Below are 23,847 nucleotides of genomic sequence, written 5' to 3'. Positions count from 1 at the left end.
AATCTAGCTTTTGTGTGAACGTACACTTTTAGGACGAATTCTAGGTAAAGATTCATAAATGAAGCACCAGGCAATCAAATCAAGTGTGCAAGCATTAATCTTACTGTCTATATGAGGATTTATTACACACATTTATTACGACATGTTATGTCACTGACAGATTTTCAGCTGCAGTATTAATTCAATATTTATTGTGTAGCGCTTTTCACAATACAAATTATTTCATAGTAGCTTTACAGGAAAATAAGTTTCTATAATATATTCAGTAGTAGCTTGTCAGTAGTGACTACGTCAAATTGATGTACATATGGCAGAAATGCACAGTAAAATTCAGTTAAAGACAAAATCAAACAGACAATGAACATTATTAACAGCAATGATTATATGTTGCAAATTAAATTAAATTGTGTCATTATATGTTGCAAAAATTAAATTATGTCATGTAATTTAAACAATTAATTTCATGAAGAAAAAAAAGAGACTCTATAGCATCTCATTGTTACTAATTTATCATGCAGCTCAAAGCATTATGGGTAAAATATCACGCCAATCTATTCTGATTCATCAACACAGTTTCACTGATGATGAAGAACCAACCAAAAACCCAGGATAGAGCGGCTGAGTGAATGTGGTCTGGACTGTGTGGATGAGGCTCATTGTGTCAGAGACGCTGTAGAAGGACAGAGTTCCTGCTCTGTGATCCACAAACACTCCTATTCTACTGCTGATGGACTGTACTGGGAGATCAGTCTTTATGTTATTGTGTCCAAATGAGTATCTAGGAGAAGTGCAGTCCAAACTCCAGGACTGATCATTAAATCCAAACAAACCTTTATTATCCAATCCCTTCCTGCTGATGCTTTTATATGACACTGATATACGAACACCTCCACTCCACTCCAGCTCCCAGTAACAGCGTTCACACACACACTCTCTACACAACACCTGATTCACATCAAATCTGTCTGGATGATCAGGATACGACTGATCTGTGCCGATGTTAGTAATCACTCTGTTGCTTTCAGAGAGACGGAGGCGTTTATTCCCTGTGTTCAGATCCAGAGTGAACTGACGGGAATCTGATGGAGATAAAACACATCAGAATCAGGAATTATGAATCTGTTTGATCTTTTCATGTTCAGTGTATCATCAGTGTCTCAGTACAGATGACCAGATATCAGTGCAAATCATCATTACCATCTTCATCAGTTATAAAACTCTTCTTTCACATTCTACAGGAAGAACATGAACACACTTTTTCTGCTTGTTTTCTTACTGACTTACATTGTAGGAAGTCGTCCCTGGTTCTGGGAACAATGTTGGTGATTGTGTCTGTGGAAATCAACAGACATGAACAGAGTGATTCTCATGATCCTGCATCCATTCCTAAGACATTTCTAATACTTTATTCATGATATGAGATGATGATGGACTCATTTCTGAGAGCGGATGAATCTCCAGTGGTCTCATTTATAAACGTTGCGTACACACAAAATGGGTATAATATATACGTACATAATTTTCCACGCACATATCGTGATTTATAAAAAATAAACCCGATTCCAAAAAAATTGGGACACTGTAGAAATTGTGAATAAAAACAGAATGCAATGATGTGGAAGTTTCAAATGTCACTAATTTATTCATAATACAACATAGATGACATATCAAATGTTTAAACCTAGAAAATGTATAATTTTAAGGGGAAAATAAGTTGATTTTAAATTTCATGGCATCAACACATCTCAAAAAAGTTGGGACAAGGCCATGTTTACCACCGTGTGGCTTTTTATAACAGTCTGCAAATGTCTGGGGACAGGAGACAAGTTGCTCAAATTTAGGAATAGGAATGTTGTCCCATTCTTGTCTAATACAGGCTTCTAGTTGCTCAACTGTCTTAGGTCTTCTTTGTCGCACCTTCCTCTTTATTAAGCGCCAAATGTTTTCTATGGGTGAAAGATCTGGACTGCAGGCTGGCCATTTCAGTACCTGGATCCTTCTTCTACGCAGCCATGATGCTGTAATTGATTCAGTATGTGGTCTGGCATTGTTATGTTGGAAAATGCAAGGTCTTCCCTGAAAGAGATGACGTATGGATGGGAGCATATGTTGTTCTAGAACTTGGATATATCTTTCAGCACTGATGGTTCCTTTCCAGATGTGTAAGCTGCCCATGCCACACACACTCATGCAACCCCATACCATCAGAGATACAGGCTTCTGAACGGAGCGCTGATAACAACTTGGGTTGTCCTTGTCCTCTTTAGTCCAGATGACATGGCGTCCCAGTTTTCCAAAAAGAACTTCAAATTTTGATTCGTCTGACCACAGAAAAGTTTTCCACTTTGCCACAGTCCATTGAAAATGAGTCTTGGCCCCGAGAAAACGCCTGCGCTTCTGGATCATGTTTAGATATGGCTTCTTCTTTGACCTATTGAGTTTAGCTGGCAATGGTGAATGCCACGGTGGATTGTGTTCACAGACAATGTTTTCTGGAAGTATTCCTGAGCCCATGTTGTGATTTCCATTACAGTAGCATTCCTGTATGTGATGCAGTGCCGTCTAAGAGCTGAAGATCACGGGCATCCAGTATGGTTTTCCGGCCTTGACCCTTACGCACAGAGATTGTTCCAGATTCTTTGAATCTTTGGATGATATTATGCACTGTAGATGACGATAATATCAAACTCTTTGCAATTTTCCTCTGAGAAACTCCTTTCTGATATTGCTCCATTATTTTTGGCCACAGCATTGGGAGAATTGGTGATCCTCTGCCCATCTTGACTTCTGAGAGACACTCCCACTCTGAGAAGCTCTTTTTATACCCAGTCATGTTGCCAATTGACCTAATAAGTTGCAAATTGGTCCTCCAGCTGTTCCTTATATGTACATTTAACTTTTTTTTCTTATTGCTACCTTTCCCAACTTTTTTGGAATGTGTAGCTCTCATGAAGTCCAAAATGAGCCAATATTCGGCATGACATTTCAGAAGGTCTCATTTTCAACATTTGATATGTTATCTATATTCTATTGTGAATAAAATTTGTTTACGACATTTGTAAATTATTCCATTCCTTTTTTACTCACAATTTGCACAATGTGCCAACTTTTTTGGAATCAGGTTTATAATTACATAATTTAATTAACAATAAACATAATTTTCCTGTGATGTTATTTTATGACAGTGAGGAGTGCTATAGGTGCACAATAATTAAATTTAAACTACACAGATCACATGTTATGATAAATATTTTAGCGAGAACAATGATTGATGACGCACATTTACTGTGATATTATGGTGGACACTGCTGGACAGAGGTGTTAATGTTGTGTAAAGTCATCTTTCTACAATACTTTGTCAGTGATGCGCCGAATCAGACTATACACTGCAATAAATATGGGCTTATCTGTTTCCACTAAAATAGCTAAAATATTTGTATCTTATCAGCAAAACTGCATGCATTAATTTGAAATTATGGTTAGTGTAAAAGAATGAGATCATCTAAAATATATCTGAGAACTACTTAAAACAATTTTTAATGGATATTTTTATATATTTATTCTAAAACATAGCTAGGATACTATTTACCTACTGTCTCCATGTTAAACATGGTGTCACGTGCATGGGAATTCACATGGAAATGATATGCAGATGAGGTTATGCATAGTAAAACTAGGTGTTGTTAGCTCCATATTTGGTGATTTCGGGGAGGAGACGAGGTGGAGATGAACGTATGCACAATCTTCCCCTGACTGGAATTTATAAAGATTTTTTTGTGCAGGTTTTGACGTACGCATGGTTTTATACATCTGAAAACTTTTGGGCGTACGCAAAATATAGCTTTTTTAGAGTTTTATAAATGAGACCCCAGGACTTTACCTCTGTCTGAGATCTTCTTGAGCTCCTCTTTGCAGAAATCCTCCAGTTTGTCTCTCAGCTGACGAACAGATTCTCTCAGGTCATCAGAAAAGACAAGACAACTGAAGGGATCGTCATTTACGTCTGTAGATTCAGGAGGTGCTGAGAGAGACTTGAAAATCTACAGAAAACAGAAATCAAAACTCTTGAGCTCCACACTTCACCCAGTAACCTGCAGAACATCAGATTTGTGCAGCTCTTGTTGAGTTGATCTTTAGTAACTCACCTCAATCCAGCCCCTTTCACTGCATCAGCTTCATTTCTCTCATATTCATTATATCACACTAGAGCTACAGATTCTAGTATTTGGCACTTACACTATATGTGAAACTTCTAGGAAATAGTTTGGATAAAGATCTGCTAAAAACTAGAGATGTTCCGATACCCTTTTTCTCTTCCTGATACCAATTCCGATTCCTGGGCTCAGGGTATCGGCCGATACAGAGTACTGATCCGATACCTTAGTGTGTATCTGTTTATACAGCTGTTTATACTACTTGAAACAAAAATCTAAACACTGCAAGCTAAAAAAGATATTTTAGTTTTACAATATAGCTGTATAAAAAACTCCAACAAATAAGTCTAGGAATATAAAAAATATATATATTAATCAGATAATCTCTTTACAACAAAACAGGTAAAAAACAAGCAACCGTCTAGGCATAATTATTATTATTAATAGACACGTATTACTACATATTACTACATAGTTATTACTGCATAGAGACATAGCTAAATCTACTGTAGGCTACAACAGTAGCTTAATATATTGTCAATTTACTCGCCATGAAGATCTTTGAGTGACTGTGTTTATGATATGATCGTTTTCTCAAATGAAACGGTAAATTCTCATGAAGTGACGGTATATGCGTTCAAGTCCTCATATAGTGACACACGGCATGAGACTACAAAACAGCGAGCTCCCGCACATTTGCGCCCATCACCCACAGAGATGTAGAATTTGCAGGAGTAATATTTAAATAGTATTTTGCAGTTTAAAATTCTCAGACACTAGTATATATTCGGCTACAGTCTGGAGCCTTGCGCTTAGACTAACACGGAAGCGTCTGAACGCAGCTGCGGGTACCGAATATACTCAAACTTACAGAGTACTAACCAGTACTACAGAGACGCTGGTATCATCACATTTTTACATTTTCAGCACCGACTTGGTAGTGAAGTGCCAGTACTTGTGGCATCCCTAGTCGCAGTTTTACTGTCTGGTTGGTCCAGTCTGAAATACTGCTAAACAGTGGATATACCACTAACCACTGATCTATAATATATAGGCGGCTTCACTGTCTGTTGGCAGTTTAGAAAGCGATGAGCAATCCAGTCATATATAGATCAGTGCTGCTAACACGTTTTCATTTTGTCTTTGCTGCTCTAAACAGGGGTTGCTTGTGGCAACACAGCACAACTTCCTGTGTTTGCAATGCATTCTGAGCAGCGAAGAAGAACCGTGCAGCGGTTAGGCAAAGCTAGCGGTCATAACTAGGTCTTGAAAATAGTATCGGATCGGTATATGAGTTCATGTACTCGCCGATGCCGATGCCAGAATTTTGTTGTGGTATCGTGATATTTCCGATACTAGTATCGGAATTGTAACAACTCTACTAAAAACATCAATGTATATCAAACAGCTCCAGTGGCGACTCGTCGGGGAAGGCAGGGGAGGCACTGCTTCACCATGATTTTGAGGTAAAAATGGGAGGAGGTTGATTTAATGTTAACAAAATTCACAATAAATTTTGGTACATGAAGCCTTGTAGTGGAGGCTAGCCATCCTTCTGGTATCAACCAATCATCATAGAGGCGAAAAATTGTGTGATATTAGTTTGAATGTCTCCCGCTGCGCTGATAATGTACCAAGTACTTATGCTGAGTAGCGATATTGAATATTTGATTGCCATCAGATTTACCAAGTTCTCATACAAATAGTATAAATACAAATTTTAAATAAAGTGAAAACATGTCTAAGATAATATAGGCTACAACAGTCAGCTTAATTAAATGGCGCAACACACAGCTCTCTTTAAACACAGACCGTGAGAAGGGATGAATGTTTGCTTTAAGTGATAGTCCGGGTAAGTGATATTATATTATATTATCTTACTGTGTGTCATTTTCTTTACGTTTTCTTACTAAAAGCAACCAAAAAGCCATTTTAATGTGGTTAAGCAAATAATAGTAATAATAATAATAATAATCGGCAGGGATCCCAGACCAATACAATTAGTGTGCATCCTCTATTTTTAAACCCACGAGATGCCACTGAACAGCTCAAGCACATCAATGGAGCCTGATTGTAGGGTTGAGCAGATTTGCTTAGGAAAGGCATTGATTAGAATGAAAATTTATAACTTTAGAGCAGTTAGAGAAATTTCAAAAGGACCCTTGAAGGGTAGTGATGGCGCTAGTGGTGTTTGACAGCCAAATATTTTCAAGAAGAAAGAGCTTAGGAGAAAGAGACTTTCAGAGCTGAAAGTCATTTTTTAAGTGGTGTCTCTTTCAAAAGAAGATGATCAGATGAGAGTCTGACTGATGATTATATAATAAGACACTCCTGAAATGTTTCTCTGTGAGTCTCTGTCACAGCAGGATCTACTCAGGTCCACTATGATCCTGTTCTTCTAGATCTGTGTTACCTGCAGGAACTGGATGTGATGTGTGTGTGAAAGCTGCTCCAGCTCAGCGTCTCTCCTCCTCAGATCATTGATCTCCTGCTCCAGTCGCTCCAGTCGTTCTTCAGCTCGACTCACTGCAGTCTTTTCCTGATCTCTGATCAGTCGTATCAGCTCAGAGCGGCTTCTCTCAATGGAGAGGATGAGCTCAGTAAAGATCCTCTCACTGTCCTCCACTGCTGTCTGTGCAGAGCGCTGTTAGGACACACAGTGATTCAGCTTCAGTGAGTCTGAACTGAGACGGAGACAAACTTCTCTTCTTCTCCAGACTCACCTTATGAGACTCCACAGTGTCTCTCAGCTGCTGGAGATCTTTCTCTCTCTGCTGGATTCTCTGCTGGAGTGTCTTCTGTGTCTTCTTCAGCTGCTTCTGCAGGACAAACAGATGGTAGTGAATCTCACAGAAAACTATTGGCTCTAAATCATCATGAACAGATGAATCCAGTAAAAGTGGAACTGATAAGAGCTGTAGGTTCAAACTCTTGAAGGGATGATTGATGGTTTACCACTATTGTACATCTATTAATAAATATCAAAACCTCTTTCACGCTACAAGTGTAAGTATTATAAAAGTGAAACTGAAACAGACATAAAGCTTCAAATTTAAAGTTTTTCTCCATTAATCTGCGGCTCTATACAGAAAACAATCTGACTGTTGGATCACTACACTGAGTATTAACTTGATTGCTAGTGTTAAATACCTGTTTCTCTGTCCTCTGTGCTGCGGCTGATACAGTGTTGTGGTTTTTATGTTCATATTTTGTACACAGCTCACAAATACATTGTTGGTCAGTAATACAGTACATTTCCAGATGTTTCTCATGTTTCTGGCAGATCATCTCCTGCAGTCGTCCAGTGGCTTCAATCACTTTGTGTGTCTTACGCAAATGAATTTCCTGATGATGGTCAAAATGAGTTTGACAGTAAGATTCCTGACACATCAGACAGGACTTGACAGCTTTGTATTTTCTTCCAGTACAGACGTCACACTGCACATCTCCAGCTCCAGCGTCACAGTCAGCAGCAAGTTTGGTGTTCCTCAGTTTCTCCACCACTTCAGCCAGCATAGTGTTTCCAGCTAAAGCAGGTCTTGGATTGAAGGTCTGTCTGCACTGAGGACAGCTGTAGACTTTCTTCTGATCCTCCTGATCCCAGCTGCCTTCAATACAGCTCTTACAGTAACTGTGTCCACACTGGATGGTCACTGGATCCTTCAGGAGATCCAGACACACTGGACACATGAATTCATCCTGAGAAATTCTGAATTCTGCCATTTTACTGCTTAAATACAGAGACACACAACACACGACAGCTCAACTACACTTCAGTTTCTCCTTCCCTGAACTCCGGTGATTCATGTTTCCTGGTTCTGTTTGAGTCATGTGTGTAAAACAGGCATTTCAAGTCTATAAAGCATGATTTGTCTATTAGATGCCAATCTCAGGCATACACCCAAAGATTACAAGTTACAGAGAAGCAGGACAACAGCCTTACAAAGTGCAGAAATACTGTATCCTGATTACTATACTTACAGGTCCATCTAAAAAATATATTTCCTAGAAAGAGTTATATTTGTAATTTAATTATAAAAAAGCAAACTTTCTTGTCAAGTCAAGTCACCTTTATTTATATAGCGCTTTAAACAATATACATTGCGTCAAAGCAACTGAACAACATTCATTAGGAAAACAGTTTGTCAATAATGCAAAACAACAGTTAAAGACAGTTCATCATTGAATTCAATCAGGACCACTTCTGTCAAGTATATTTATGACAATTATAATTGCATACAGTTAGTGTTGGCGGTATGGTTATGTTCTGGGCAACACTCCACATGCCTGTCCATGCAGCCATGCTTGGACAGAGTGGGGAGAGCAGCAAGACAAACCCCCCTGGGGTACAGAACAGAACCATTATAAGCATACATAATTACAATTCACAATTACATGAGTTGTAAACAAAATGTGATAGAGACTGCTTCCAATGAAGAGACTGTCAAGAAAGAACAAAGTTAGATCGGATAACAGGTTCAGTTGGTGGAGTTGGGGTTGGAGGAGGAAGTTAATTGCAAGCAGCAATGCGATGGAGAGACACTGAATAATGGGAATTTAAATAGACCGCAGGTGATAGGTGTCAAGACTGGATTGGTACACGTAAGGAACAGCTGACTATCAGCTGATGCAAGCGTGACTAACGTGGCCTGACTGAACTAACGCGATGCTCGATTTCAGTGATGTCATCTCTGTTCAGTTTAAATAGTGTCTGTGCATTTATCTGCAGTCAAGTCAATGAAATCGCTGTAGATGAAGTGACCCATAACTAAGCAAGCCAGAGGCGACAGCGGCAAGGAACCGAAACTCCATCGATGACAGAATGGAGAAAAAAACCTTGGGAGAAACCAGGCTGTCGGGGGTCAGTTCTCCTCTGACCAGACGAAACCAGTAGTTCAATTCCAGGCTGCAGCAAAGTCAGATTGTGCAGAAGAATCATCTGTTTCCTATGGTCTTGTCCTGGTGGTCCTCTGAGACAAGGTCTTTACAGGGGATCTGTATCTGGGGCTCTAGTTGTCCTGGTCTCCGCTTTCTTTCAGGGCAGTAGAGGTCCTTTCTAGGTGCTGATCCACCATCTGGTCTGGATACGTACTTGAAGATTCATTGCACACAAATTGACATATTTCAAGAGTTGCTTTGTTTTAATGAAGGTTATGACTTACAGCTTTAAATTTTTTGAGATACTGAAATTTTAATTTCCCTAACTGTAAGTTGTAACCATCAGAATTAAAACAAAAAACTCTTGAAATATGTCAATTTGTGTGCAATGAATCTTCAATATAAGAATGTTTGCTTTTTTTATTAAATTAAACTAAAAAACTAAAAACTCAATAATATATTCTAGGTTACTAATTTTAGATAACGTGTTCTCACTGTTTTTCTAGATTACTTAAAATCAAACTTGTATTATATCTATATAGCCTATATATCAGACTGACATCATTGATCTGCCTCCTGATGGTGAATGGTCCAATAAAGCGGGGATTATGCTTGCGGCAAGGTTGATGGAGACGAATGTCCCACGTGGATAACCAAACCTTCTCACAAAGTTGGTATTGCAGAGTGGCTCTGCGATGAGTGTCTGCTTGGGCTTGGTGTCCTGAATCTTTCATTCAGTCTGGCCATTTGATTGTGGATGATATCCAGAGATGGGGCTTACTGATACTCAGAGGAGTTGGAAGAAGGAAGTGAAATGAATTGGGCCCACGAACAGAGGTAATGTCTTCAGGGATGGCGAAATTGTGAAAAAATTTTGAATAACTGCAATGGTGTTTCCATGGCAGTAGATCGTTTTCTGATAGGGAGAAATCTGTATCTCTTAGAGAACCTGTCGACAACTATAAGGATACATGTGTAAGATTCAGACCCGGAGAGGTCTTAAATATAGAGACACTCAACACACAAAAGCTCAACTACACTTCAGTTCCTCCTTCCCTGAACTCAGGTGATTCATGTTTCCTGGTTCTGTTTGAGTCATATGTGTAAAACAGGCATTTCGGGTCTGTGAAGCATTATTTGTCTATTAGATGTCAATCTCAGACATACAACCAAAGAATACAGTACAAGTTACAGAGAAGCAGGACAACAGCCTTACAAAGTGCAGAAATACTGCATCCTGATTACTATACTTACAGGTGCATCTCAAAACAAAACAAAAATTCTAGAATAGGTTTTTTTTTTCGACTCAAAAGAGCTGAAGTGATAAAAGATAATTTAATTCCCACTATATTTCTGATATTATCTGTCAGTCTTATCTGATTAATTTGCTCATTCTCTTTTATCCTAAATCTTCAAGTGCAGCTCATCTGCATTGCATTAGCATTCGTTAGCTTGTCATTAGCGTTGAAATTCATGCCTATCGCTGTTTTCTTTTCTTTTTCATTTTCTCCTGTCCTTCAAAGTTCTTCAAAAAACTGTGTTAAGAACTTGACCCCAAAGAACTAGTAAATTATAGACCAATCTCAAATCCCCCTTTTCTGTCCAAGATACTAGAAAAGGTACTATCGTCACAATTATATTCCTTCTTAGAGAAAAATTTTATCTTTGAGGATTTCCAGTCAGGATTTAGACCGTATCAAAGTACTGAGACTGTTCTCCATAAAGTAATAAATGACCCGCTCTTATCATCTGATCGTGGTTGTATCTCTCTATTAGTTTTATTGGATCTTGGTGCTGCGTTCGACACTATTGACCACAACATTTTTTTTTTGCATAGACTAGAAAACTTAGTTGGCATTAATGGAAGTGCATTATCATGGTTCTAATCATATTTATCTGACCGCCATCAATTCATAGCAGTGAATGAAGAGGTATCATATCGATCACAAGAGCAGATGGAGTACCTCAAGGCTCAGTACTAGGGCCATTACTCTGCACTCTTTACATGTTAACCTTGGGAGATATCATCAGGAAACATGGTGTCAGCTTTCACTGTTATGCTGATGATACTCAGTTCTATATTTCTTCGCAGCCCGGCGAACCAATTTGAACCAATTTGAAAAACTAATTAAATGCATAGTCTCTATAAAAAGCTGGATAACAATAAAAAACAGAGGTGTTAATTATAGGACCTAAAAACTCTGCTTGTAATAACTTAGAACACTGTCTAAGACTTGATGGCTGCTCTGTCAATTCTTCGTCATCAGTTAGGAACCTAGTTGTGCTATTTGAAAGCAATCTTTCCTTAGAAAATCAAATTTCTAGCATTTGTAAAACTGCATTTTTCCATCTCAAAACTATATCTAAATTACATTAGATTATTGTAATGCTTTAATGGGTGGTTGTTCTGAACACTAAATAAACAAACTCCAGCTAGTCCAAAAAGCAGCAGCTAGTGTTCTTACTACTGTATAACCAGAAAGTATGACCATATTAGCCCGGTCCTGTCAACACAGCACCGGCTCCCTATCAAACATCGTATAGATTTTAAAATCTTACTGCCCTGAATGGTTTAGCACCTCAGTATTTGAACGAGCTCTTGTTAAATTATAGTCCTCCACATCTGCTGCATTCTTAAAACTTGATAATACCTAGAAAATCTAAATCAACTGTGGGCAGCAGATCCTTTTCCTATTTAGCGTGTTAACTCTGGAACAACCTACCTAACATTGTTGGCATACACACTCTTGCAGTTTAAATCTAGAATAAAGAGCTATCTCTTTAACCTGGCTTACACATAACACACTAATTTGCTTCTAATATCCAAATCCGTTAAAGGATTTTTAGGCTGCCAAACTATGCTTTATATTTTCTCCCATTTTTATAATAATATAAATGAAGCGTTAAATCTTAAAGTTTTAGTGGTCAGATTCAGACTCAACACAGAGCAGAGAATACCGAGATGATAGCAAATATATAATGTCAGCAGCCATGGCACTGCACATGGCATTGTTATTATAGTTCAAAAGGGCAAACAGTCGAAGTTTATTAAGCGAGTTAACTCGAGTCAGAATGTACATGTGCACAGTTGCATTTGTCATCCGTCACCGTGACATCAAGTGGACTTTTAAAGCTGAAATAATGAGTGGATTAAGCATGGACTTAGAATAACGAGAGGAATAACATGGATAACTTTCTTTTTGGAGGATTGTAATGCATCACAGGCAGTCAGGTACAAGGAAGAGAGACTACGGCTCCTTAAATTAGGTAAGACAAAAAGCTTTATTTTTCGCAACTGGTTTATTGACTTGTAATAGCAATATAAGGTGGAATATGTGACAATTGGGTCCAGTCGGGTCTATGTCTTCCCGGTTGGGTCGGGTCCGGGTAGGCATTTCTCGGATCTACACGGGTCCAGGTTCACCTTTTTAAAGGTGATTAGACGGGTTCGGGTCGGTTCGGTCTAGTACATTACGGGTCTCTTTCGGGTTCGGACATGAATTTTTGGAACCGTAAAGACCTCTACTCTACAGCCCTGAAAGACAGCGGAGACCCGGACAACTAGATAGACAGATTGCCTGTAAAGACCTTGTCTCAGACGAACACAGGGACATGACCACAGGAAACAGATGATTCTTCTGCACAATCTGACTTTGCTGCAGCCTAGAATTGAACTGCTGGTTTAGTCTGGTCAGAGACTAAACTAGCAATGAGCCTGGTTTTTCCCAAGGTTTTTTCTCCATTCTGTCACTGATGGAGTTTTGATTCTTGGCCCTGTCGCCAATCTTTTATAAATAAAGGTGACTTGACGTGACTTGTTATTGCTTCCTCTGCTTGCTCTATGGTTACTTCCTGTTTGGCAGCCATATTAGCATAGCCATGCCAAACAGAACTTGATGCAGACTCTACTAAGCATTTTCCTTGTCATTGCCTTGTTCAATGCCATTGCCTTGTTTTTTTTTTTTTGTCTTGTTTTGTCTTTTTACTTTGGATTGCCCATTTGGATTTTACCCTTGGACCGGTGCCTTGTGTTTTGTGAATGGTTTGCTGCCTGCCCTGAACACTGCGCGTTTCTGGATTACGATTCAGTTTCGCCCTTGGATATTCCTATTTTTCCTATTTGTGGACCTTGCCTATTTTGACCACGCTGTGTTTTAATAAAAGCTTGCAATTAGATCTATAACGCTTGTCTGTGTCCTGCCATTGCAGCACTGTAACTAAATCCATTAGATTTAAGCCCGCTAAATTTACTGTAGATTTAGTCAACTAAAAACGTATGATATTTAGTCTATTAAAACTGGACTAAAACCAAAATAATTCAGATTACTAAAATATGATTAAAACTAAATGGCATTTTAGTCAAAAACTATGATAAATAGTTAAAACTAACTAAAATTTGCTGTCAATATTAGCACTGGTATGAATTGGACAAACTTTGTAAATATAACTTATCTATAATAGAGAACAGGATCACTCATGACATCATAAAAGTGAAGCAAAATATTAGTATTATTCCCATATATTCTATTGAATTAATGTTTTAGCATTTATGCACATATAGCTTAATTGAAGCTTTATTTCCAAGACGATTTGTGGAACTGCTGAGATGGTATGGAAGACCAGGTTTCTTTGACAGTGCCTTCAGCTCATTTGCATTTTTCGGTCTCTTGTTTCTCATTTTCCTCTTGACAGTACCCCATAGATTCAGGTCTGATGAGTTTGCTGGCCAGTCAAGCACACCAACACCATGGTCATTTAACCAACTTTTTGTGCTTTTGGCAGTTTGGACAGAAGCCAAATCCTGCTGGAAAATGAAATCTGTGTCTTCAAAAATCTGATCAGGAGAAGGAAGAAGCATGATGTGCTCCAAACTTTCTTGGTAAATGGATGTAGTGACTTTGGTTTTCAAAAAACACAATGGACCAACATCAGCAGATGACATTGCAAACCAAATCATCACAGACTTTGGAAACTTAACACTCGACTTAAAGCAACTTGGGCTATGAGCTTCTCCACCCTTCCTCCAGACTCGGACCTTGGTTTCCAAATGAAATGCAAAAGCTCTCATCTGAAAAGAGGACATTGGACCACTGGGCAACAGTCCAGTTCTTGTTCTACTTAGCCCAAGTAAGATGACTCTGACCTTGTCTGTGGCTCATGAGTGGCTTAACAAGCGGAATACTACAACTGTAGCCAAATTCCTTGACACGTTTGTGTGTGGTGGCTCTTGATGCATTGACCTCAGCTTCAGTCATTTCCTTGTGAAGTTCACTCAAATTCTTGAATCCAGTTTGCTTGACAATCCTCATAATCTGTGGTTCTCTCGGTTGGTTGTGCATCTTTTTCTTCCACTCTTTTTCCTTTCACTCAACTTTCTGTTAACATGCTTGGATACAGCACTCTGTGAACAGCTAGCTTCTTTGACAATGAATGTTTATGTCTTACCATCCTTGTGAAGGGTGTCAATGATTGTCTTCTGGACAACTATCAGATCAGCAGTCTTCTCCATGATTCTGTAGCCTAGTGAACCAAACTGAGAGACCATTTTGAAGGCTCAGGAAACCTTTGAAGGTGTTTTGAGTTGATTAGCTGATTGGCATGTCACCATATTCTAATTTGTTGAGATAGTGAATTGCTGGGTTTTTGTTAAATGTGAGCCAAAATAATCACAATTAAAAGAACCAAAGACTTACAGTAAACTACTTCAGTCTCTGTGCATTTAATTTATTTAATACACAAGTTTCACCATTTGAATAGAATTAATGAAATAAATGACCTTTTCCATGAAATTCTAATTAATTGAGATGCACTTGTAGTATGAGATGCTTGTATTGTATTTTTCACTGTATTGTATATTAGAATCAATTTCAGACACGTATACCAGATATATGTTCATGTTTAATATTTCCTACAAAATTATGTAAATAAAGAAATATATTTTGTGTTGGATCAGTTTCCTGTATCATCACTGCTCCACTCACACACTCACTATATATCACTCAATCAATAAATCGCTCATACTGCCCAAAGAGCAATCAAGCTCGGGTTTGGACGAGGCAATTGAACCAAGTGTGAAAAAACCCACAGTTCGAGAAAAGGACAGAAACGCATCATAACTCAGCGGGACTCACACACACACTGACGTTACTGTCTATATGAAGATTTGTTACACACATTATTCTGACATGTTATTTCAGTGAAATAATTTCCGCTGCAGTATTAATGTCATGAAGAGAAAAGAAGAGACTCTGTAACATCTACTGTTACTGATTTATCATGCAACTAAAAGCATTATGGGTAAAATATCATGTCCGTCTATTCTGATTCTAACACACTTTCACTGATGATCCTTTATAAACACCAAACCCAGGATAGAGCGGCTGAGTGAATGTGGTCTGGACTGTGTGGATGAGGTTCATTGTGTCAGAGACGCTGTAGAAGGACAGAGTTCCTGCACTGTGATCCACAAACACTCCTATTCTCCTGCTGATGGACTTTACAGGGAGATCAGTCCATGTCTTATTGTGTATGAATGAGTAACTGGAATGAGAGCAGAATAAACTCCAGGACTGATCATTACATCCAAACAAACATTCATTACTTGTTCCCTTCCTGCTGATGCTTTTATATGACACTGATATACGAACACCTCCAATCCACTCCAGCTCCCAGTAACAGCGTTCACACACACTCTCTCTACACAACACCTGATTCACATCAAATCTGTCTGGATGATCAGGATACGGCTGGACTGTGTTAGTGACAGTAATCACTCTGTTGTTCTCAGAGAGACGGAGTCGTTTATTAACTGTATTCAGATCCAGAGTGAACTGACGGGAATCTGATGGAGATAAAACACATCAGAATCAGGAATTATGAATCGGTTTGATCTTGTCATGTAGCTGAACTCTTCATGTTCAGTGTATCATCAGTGTCTCAGTACAGATGAACAGATATCAGTGCTAATCATCATTTACATCATCAGTTCTAAAACTCTTCTTTCACCTTCTACAAGAAGAACATGATCACACTCAGTGAGGTTTTCTGCTTGTTTTCTTACTGACTTACATTGTAGGAAGTCGTTCCTGGTTTTGGGAACAATGTTGGTGATTGTGACTGTGGAAATCAACAGACATGAACAGTGTGATTCTCATGAGCCTCCATCCATTCCTAAGACATTTCTAATATGATGTTCTTCATGATGATCAATTGGTTTCTGAGAGCAGATGAATCTCCAGGACTTTCAATCAATCAATCAATCACCTTTATTTATATAGTGCTTTAAACAAAATACATTGCGCCAAAGCACTGAACAACATTCATTTGGAAAACAGTGTCTCAATAATGCAAAATGATAGTTAAAGGCAGTTCATCATTGAATTTAGTTATGTCATCTCTGTTCAGTTGAAATAGTGTCCGTTTTAATTTGCAATCAAGTCAATGATATCGCTGTAGATGAAGTGACCCCAACTAAGCAAGCCAGAGGCGACAGCGGCAAGGAACCGAAACTCCATCGGTGACAGAATGGAGAAAAAAACCTTGGGAGAAACCAGGCTCAGTTGGGGGGCCAGTTCTCCTCTGACCAGACGAAACCAGTAGTTCAATTCCAGGCTGCAGCAAGGTCAGATTGTGCAGAAGAATCATCTGTTTCCTGTGGTCTTGTCCTGGTGCTCCTCTGAGACAAGGTCTTTACAGGGGATCTGTATCTGGGGCTCTAGTTGTCCTGGTCTCCGTTGTCTTTCAGGGCAGTAGAGGTCCTTTCTAGGTGCTGATCCACCATCTGGTCTGGATACGTACTGGATCCGGGTGACTGCAGTGACCCTCTGATCTGGACACAGACTGGATCTGGCGGCCACGGTGACCTCGGAACAAGAGAGAAACAGACAAATATTAGCGTAGATGCCATTCTTCTAATGATGTAGAAAGTACGGTGTTATGTGAAGTGTTCCGGTTCCAGTTTACCTAATTAATGCAGCCTAAAAATCCTTTAACGGATTTGGATATTAAAAGCATATTAGTATGTTATGTGTAAGACAGGTTAAAGAGATGGGTCTTTAATCTAGATTTAAACTGCAAGAGTGTGTCTGCCTCCCGAACAATGTTAGGTAGGTTATTCCAGAGTTTAGGCGCCAAATAGGAAAAGGATCTGCCGCCCGCAGTTGATTTTGATATTCTAGGTTTTATCAAATTGCCTGAGTTTTGAGAACGTAGCGGACGTAGAGGAGTATAATGTAAAAGGAGCTCATTCAAATACTGAGGTGCTAAACCATTCAGGGCTTTATAAGTAATAAGCAATATTTTAAAATCTATACGATGTTTGATAGGGAGCCAGTGCAGTGTGGACAGGACCGGGCTAATATGGTCATACTTCCTGGTTCTAGTAAGAACTCTTGCTGCTGCATTTTGGACTAGCTGTAGTTTGTTTACCAAGCGTGCAGAACAACCACCCAATAAAGCATTACAATAGTCTAACCTTGAAGTCATAAATGCATGGATTAACATTTCTGCATTTGACATTGAGAGCATAGGCCGTAATTTAGATATATTTTTGAGATGGAAAAATGTAGTTTTACAAATGCTAGAAACGTGGCTTTCTAAGGAAAGATTGCGATCAAGTAGCACACCTAGGTTCCTAACTGATGACGAAGAATTGACAGAGCAACCATCAAGTCTTAGACAGTGTTCTAGGTTATTACAAGTAGAGTTTTTAGGCCCTATGATTAACACCTCTGTTTTTTCTGAATTTAGCAGTAAGAAATTACTCGTCATCCAATTTTTTATATCGACTATGCATTCCATTAGTTTTTCAAATTGGTGTGTTTCACCGGGCTGCGAGGAAATATAGAGCTGCGTATCATCAGCATAACAGTGAAAGCTAACACCATGTTTCCTGATGATATCTCCCAAGGGTAACATATAAAGCGTGAAGAGTAGCGGCCCTAGAACTGAGCCTTGAGGTACTCCATACTGCACTTGTGATCGATATGATACATCTTCATTCACTGCTACGAACTGATGGCGGTCATATAAGTACGATTTAAACCATGCTAATGCACTTCCACTGATGCCAACAAAGTGTTCAAGTCTATGCAAAAGAATGTTGTGGTCAATTGTGTCAAACGCAGCACTAAGATCCAATAACACTAATAGAGAGATACACCCACGATCAGATGATAAGAGCAGATCATTTGTAACTCTAAGGAGAGCAGTTTCAGTACTATGATACGGTCTAAATCCTGACTGGAAATCCTCACATATACCATTTTTCTCTAAGAAGGAATATAATTGTGAGGATACCACCTTTTCTAGTATCTTGGACAGAAAAGGGAGATTCGAGATTGGTCTATAATTAACTAGTTCTCTGGGGTCAAGTTGTGGCTTTTTTATGAGAGGCTTAATAACAGCCAGTTTGAAGGTTTTGGGGACATATCCTAATGACAATGAGGAATTAATAATAGTCAGAAGAGGACCTATGACTTCTGGAAGCACCTCTTTTAAGAGCTTAGATGGTATAGGGTCTAACATACATGTTGTAAGTTTAGATGATTTAACAAGTTTATACAATTCTTCCTCTCCTATAGTAGAGAATGAGTGGAACTGTTCCTCAGGGGGTCTATAGTGCACTGTCTGATGCGAAACTGTAGCTGACGGCTGAATGGTTGCAATTTTATCTCTAATAGTATCGATTTTAGAAGTAAAGTAGTTCATAAAGTCATTACTGCTGTGGTGTTGGGAAATGTCAACACTTGTTGAGGCTTTATTTTTCGTTAATTTAGCCACTGTATTGAATAAATACCTGGGGTTATGTTTGTTTTCTTCTAAAAGAGAAGAAAAGTAATCAGATCTAGCAGTTTTTAATGCTTTTCTGTAGGATATGCTACTTTCCCGCCAAGCAATACGAAATACCTCTAGTTTTGTTTTCCTCCAGCTGCGCTCCATTTTTCGGGCTGCTCTCTTTAGGGTGCGAGTATGCTCATTATACCATGGTGTCAAACTGTTTTCCTTAACCTTTCTTAAGCGTAAAGGAGCAACTGTATTTAAAGTGCTAGAAAAGAGAGAGTCCATAGTTTCTGTTACATCATCAAGTTGTTCTGAGGTTTTGGATATGCTAAGGAATTCGGATACATCAGGAAGATAACTTAAAAAGCAGTCTTTTGTGGTAGAAGTGATGGTTCTTCGATACTTGTAACAAGAAGTAGAATTTACAATTTTGGCTATATGAAGTTTACACAGAACTAAATAATGATCTGAGATATCATCACTTGGCTGCATAATTTCAACACTATCAACATCAATTCCATGTGACAGTATTAAATCTAGAGTATGATTTCGACAATGAGTAGGTCCTGAAACGTGTTGTCTAACACCAATAGAGTTCAGAATGTCTATAAATGCTGATCCCAATGCATCTTTTTCATTATCGACATGGATATTAAAATCACCAACTATTAAGACTTTATCTGCAGCCAGAACTAACTCGGATGTAAAATCACCAAACTCTTTAATAAAGTCTGTATGGTGCCCTGGTGGCCTATATACAGTAGCCAGTACAAACATAACAGGGGATTTATCATTAACATTGGTTTCTCTGGATAATGTTATATGAAGCACCATTACTTCAAACGAGTTATACTTGAAGCCTGCCCTCTGAGAAATCCTGAAAACGTTATTATAAATTGAAGCAACTCCTCCCCCTTTGCCTTTTAGACGCGGCTCGTGTTTATAACAATAATCTTGGGGGGTGGACTCATTTAAAATAATGTAATCATCAGGTTTTAGCCAAGTTTCTGTCAAACAGAGCACATTTATATTATGATCAGTTATCATATTATTTACAAAAAGTGTTTTCGTAGAAATGGATCTGATATTCAATAAGCCAATCTTTATCATTTGTTTATCCATATTGCATTTGTTTTTTATTTGTTGAACCTCAATTAAATTGTTAACCTTAACTTGGTTTGGACGTTTTTTGTATTTTCTAGTTCGGGGAACAGACACAGTCTCTATAGTGTGATATCTAGGTGAAAGAGTCTCTATGTGCTGAGAATTAACTGACCTCTGTGACGGGAGGCAGCTAGCAGACGGTCGGTTTAGCCAGTCTGTCTGCTTCCTGACCTGGGCCCCAGTTAGTCAAATATAAACACTAAGACTATTTGCCATATTTCTAGACAGAAGAGTGGCGCCACCCCAGGAGGGATGAAGACCATCTCTTTTAAACAGGTCAGGTCTGCCCCAAAAGCTCGTCCAATTGTCTATGAAACCTATGTTATTCTGTGGGCACCACTTAGACATCCAGCCATTGAGTGATGACAATCTGCTATGCATCTCATCACCACGGTAAGCAGGGAGGGGACCAGAGCATATTACAGTGTCTGACATCGTGCTTGCAAGGTTACTTTACCTCTGTCTGAGATCTTCTTGAGCTGCTCTTTGCAGAAATCCTCCAGTTTGTCTCTCAGCTGATGAACAGATTCTCTCAGAGCATCAGAAGAGACGAGAGAACTGAAGAGATCGTCATTTACGTCTGTAGATTCAGGAGGTGCTGAGAGAGACTGGAAACTCTACAGAAAACAGACATCAAACTCATGAGCTCCACACTTCACCCAATAACCTTCAGGAACATCAGATTTGTGCGGCTCTTGTTGACTTGACTGATCCTTAGTAACTCACCTCAATCCAGCACTTTCATTCATATTCATTATATCACATTAGAGCTGCAGATTCTAGTATTTGCCAATTACACTATAAGTAAACCTTCTAGGAAATAGTTTGGATAAAACATCAGTTAAAAACATAAATGTCCATCTAACAGCTCAAGCACATCAATGGAGCCTGATTGTAGGGTTGAGTAGATTTGCTCAGGAAAGGCAGAGATTAGAATAAACATTTTTTTTTTCAAAAGAAGATGATCAGATGAGAGTCTGACTGATGATTATATAATAAGAGACTCATGAAATGTTTCTCTGTGAGTCTCTGTCACAGCAGGATCTGATCAAGTCCGCTCTGATCCTGTTCTTCTAGATCTGTGTTACCTGCAGGAACTGGATGTGATGTGTGTGTGAAAGCTGCTCCAGCTCAGCGTCTCTCCTCCTCAGATCATTGATCTCCTGCTCCAGTCGCTCCAGTCGTCCTTCAACTCGACTCACTGCAGTCTTTTCCTGATCTCTGATCAGTCGTATCAGCTCAGAGCGGCTTCTCTCAATGGAGCGGATGAGCTCAGTAAAGATCCTCTCACTGTCCTCCACTGCTGTCTGTGCAGAGCGCTGTTAGGACACACAGTGATTCAGCTTCAGTGAGTCTGAACTGAGACGGAGACAAACTTCTCTTCTTCTCCAGACTCACCTTATGAGACTCCACAGTCTCTCTCAGCTGCTGGAGATCTTTCTCTCTCTGCTGGATTCTCTGCTGGAGCGTCTTCTGCGTCTTCTTCAGCTGCTTCTGCAGGACAAACAGATGATAGTGAATCTCACAGAAAACTACTGGATCTAAATCATCATAAGTGTTTCTGCATCATTAATCTCCGGCTCTATACAGAAGTCTGAGTATTACACTGAGTATTAACTTGATCACTAGTGTTAAAAACCTGTTTCTCTGTCCTCTGTGCTGCAGCTGATACAGTGTTGTGGTTTTTATGGTCATCCATACACAGCACACAAATACATTTCTGATCTGTGCGACAGAAAACCTCAAGAAGCTTCTCATGTTTCTGGCAGATCATCTCCTGCAGTCGTCCAGTGGCTTCGGTCAAATTGTGTCTCTTTCCTTTAAACCAACTCTCATGTTGTTCGAGGTGATTCTGACAGTAAGAGTTCAGACACATCAGACAGGACTTGACAGCTTTGTATTTTCTTCGAACACAGACGTCACACTGCACATCTCCAGCTCCAGCGTCACAGTCAGCAGGACGTTTCCTCTTCTTAAGTTTCTTCACCAGTTCAGCCAGCACAGTGTTTCTAGCTAAAGCAGGTCTTGGACTGAAGGTCTCTCTGCACTGAGGGCAGCTGTAGATTGTCATCTGACCCTCCTGATCCCAGTAGTCTGTAATACAACTCTTACAGTAACTGTGTCCACACTGGATGGTCACTGGATCCTTCAAGAGATCCAGACACACTGGACACATGAATTCATCCTGAGAAAAGCTGGCTTCTGCCATTTTACTGCTTAAATACAGAGACACAACACAGAACAGCTCAACTACACTTCAGTTTCTCTTTCCTTTAAGTCATGTGATTCTGGTTTCCTGTGTTTATGTTTGTGTTTGAGTGACGTGTGTAAAACAGGTGTGTGTGTGAGTCTGTACATAATGAAATGTCTACTAGATGTCAGTTTCAGACAAACACTCAAAAAGTACCAGCGAAAAAGAAGCAGGACAATAGCCTTGAAAACGTGACCAACCACCATCCACTGTTAAGCAGTTCTGTGTGGATTACTAACAAATTGTAGTTTGTTACTGATCACATATTATATAATAAAAACTGTAGTTAGTAACAAAGTCACTCAGTTTATTTATTCTGACTGCTTTTTAGATTGCTTTTTTTTATCAAACTTGTTTTTAACTTAGCATTAAACATACCATATTGATATAAATTATCAACATTATAAAATGCATTAAACATTATATTACATTACTTTGGGCCATCAGTGGGCTCCACCACTGGAGTTTTGATAATTCCTCCCGCACTACATTTCCCATAAGCCCAGTGCCTGGTACTGATCACCCTCTGACACCTGAAGCTCATTAACCCAGCTATTTATAGCAGGCCCACGCTTAGGCTCTTTGCAAAGTCTTGAATTTGCCTTGGTGAACATTTCTGAGTGTTTGTTTCTTGTATTTTTGGACTGCCTATTGTTATTACCCTGCCTGCCTTTGTTACCGATCTTTTGCTGCTTGCACCTCGGACTGTTAACCTTATATTGGATTATTGTTGTAGTTTGATTGCCGCCTGCCCTGACCACACGCCTGGTAACTGTTTATGATTCTTTCTGCCCTGCTCTACTGCCTTACCTGTGCACTGACCACTTCTTCTAAGACCACGTTTCTAATAAAGCTGCAAATGGATTCCAGTTATTGTGATGAATCAGTACACATGCAAATGTGTTGTGAAATTATTGAAATATTAACTTTGTATCTGATCATCAGTGAATCAGGACATGGCACATTTAGACTTGGCAACATCAAGTGACTTCTCTATCTGGATAACCTGATTGGATCACTGTTTTTTACACAATATTCAAATAAGTCTTACACCATCTATTCTCACCTGCTTGTGTGCTCCGTGAGGAAAATGTAACATCTGTTTCTATATTTCCCTTTCTCCGAGTCTACATACCATAAGAGAAGACCAGACCTAAACAGTAACGGCACCAGTTCACTTGATATGATGAAGACACAGTATTTCAAAGCTACACATCCGTGATCTTATAGATTCATTTAGTCCATAACGAAATATGTCTTTTAATGAAACCTCATCAAAAGGTATCCTAAAAGATAACTCACAGGACTGAGTGATATACTCCTCAATAGGTGAACTCCCCGTCATAATTCGAGTAGCTGGTCGACAGGGTCCATACTTGGCCAAGGTCCTTTAGGAAAGCCGCTGGATCTTTGTGTGTTCAGACCAGGGGTCTCACATTGTGTACGCACAAAACAGGCCACTTCCTACGCAAAAGACGGGATTTATAATTACAAAGTTGATGGGAAGATTTGTGCTTCTGCCCACAATCTCTGACCCATGCGTACGCACACTTTTACTACAGTGAGAAAAACTGTAGTTTTCATTTTGATATAAATTATAAGATTAAAAATGACACTCAT

The 23,847-nt window shown here is 39.1% G+C and overlaps 3 protein-coding genes across 3 annotated transcripts in view; all 3 read right to left on the bottom strand.

Moving 5' to 3' along the window:
* The window catches only part of LOC127946330 (tripartite motif-containing protein 16), a 73,832-nt gene that overhangs the window by 24,769 nt on the left and 25,216 nt on the right, over positions 1 to 23,847 (bottom strand). The gene's annotated exons all lie outside the window — the stretch shown is intronic.
* LOC127946332 (tripartite motif-containing protein 16-like) lies at positions 179 to 7,951 on the bottom strand. The gene is made up of 6 exons (XM_052542843.1): positions 7,305 to 7,951; positions 6,878 to 6,973; positions 6,568 to 6,798; positions 3,881 to 4,040; positions 1,285 to 1,332; positions 179 to 1,079 (listed from the first exon to the last, which is right to left on the bottom strand). Exons 1-6 carry the CDS (start codon positions 7,875 to 7,877, stop codon positions 565 to 567), a joined length of 1,623 nt encoding a protein of 540 aa, XP_052398803.1. The 5' UTR covers positions 7,878 to 7,951; the 3' UTR covers positions 179 to 564.
* On the bottom strand, positions 14,786 to 22,244 carry LOC127946333 (tripartite motif-containing protein 16). The gene is made up of 6 exons (XM_052542844.1): positions 21,616 to 22,244; positions 21,375 to 21,470; positions 21,065 to 21,295; positions 20,434 to 20,593; positions 16,101 to 16,148; positions 14,786 to 15,873 (listed from the first exon to the last, which is right to left on the bottom strand). Exons 1-6 carry the CDS (start codon positions 22,183 to 22,185, stop codon positions 15,359 to 15,361), a joined length of 1,620 nt encoding a protein of 539 aa, XP_052398804.1. The 5' UTR covers positions 22,186 to 22,244; the 3' UTR covers positions 14,786 to 15,358.

This window comes from Carassius gibelio, chromosome A24, assembly GCF_023724105.1.
Source record: "Carassius gibelio isolate Cgi1373 ecotype wild population from Czech Republic chromosome A24, carGib1.2-hapl.c, whole genome shotgun sequence".
Lineage (NCBI taxonomy): Eukaryota > Metazoa > Chordata > Actinopteri > Cypriniformes > Cyprinidae > Carassius > Carassius gibelio.
The sequence above is the reverse complement of the archived record's forward strand: the minus strand, read 5'-3'. Positions and strand labels throughout refer to the sequence as shown.

Excerpts from the sequence above, each read along its gene's own strand:
- LOC127946332 (XM_052542843.1), bottom strand. The coding sequence starts at position 7,877 with ATGGCAGAATTCAGAATTTCTCAGGATGAATTCATGTGTCCAGTGTGT. Across the intron at positions 4,041-6,567 it reads ATCACATCCAGTTCCTGCAG|ATTTTCAAGTCTCTCTCAGC; the intron begins GTAACACAGATC and ends TGTTTTCTGTAG. Across the intron at positions 1,080-1,284 it reads CAGGGACGACTTCCTACAAT|ATTCCCGTCAGTTCACTCTG; the intron begins GTAAGTCAGTAA and ends TATCTCCATCAG.
- LOC127946333 (XM_052542844.1), bottom strand. The coding sequence starts at position 22,185 with ATGGCAGAAGCCAGCTTTTCTCAGGATGAATTCATGTGTCCAGTGTGT. Across the intron at positions 16,149-20,433 it reads CAAGAAGATCTCAGACAGAG|TCACAATCACCAACATTGTT; the intron begins GTAAAGTAACCT and ends TGATTTCCACAG. Across the intron at positions 15,874-16,100 it reads CAGGAACGACTTCCTACAAT|ATTCCCGTCAGTTCACTCTG; the intron begins GTAAGTCAGTAA and ends TATCTCCATCAG.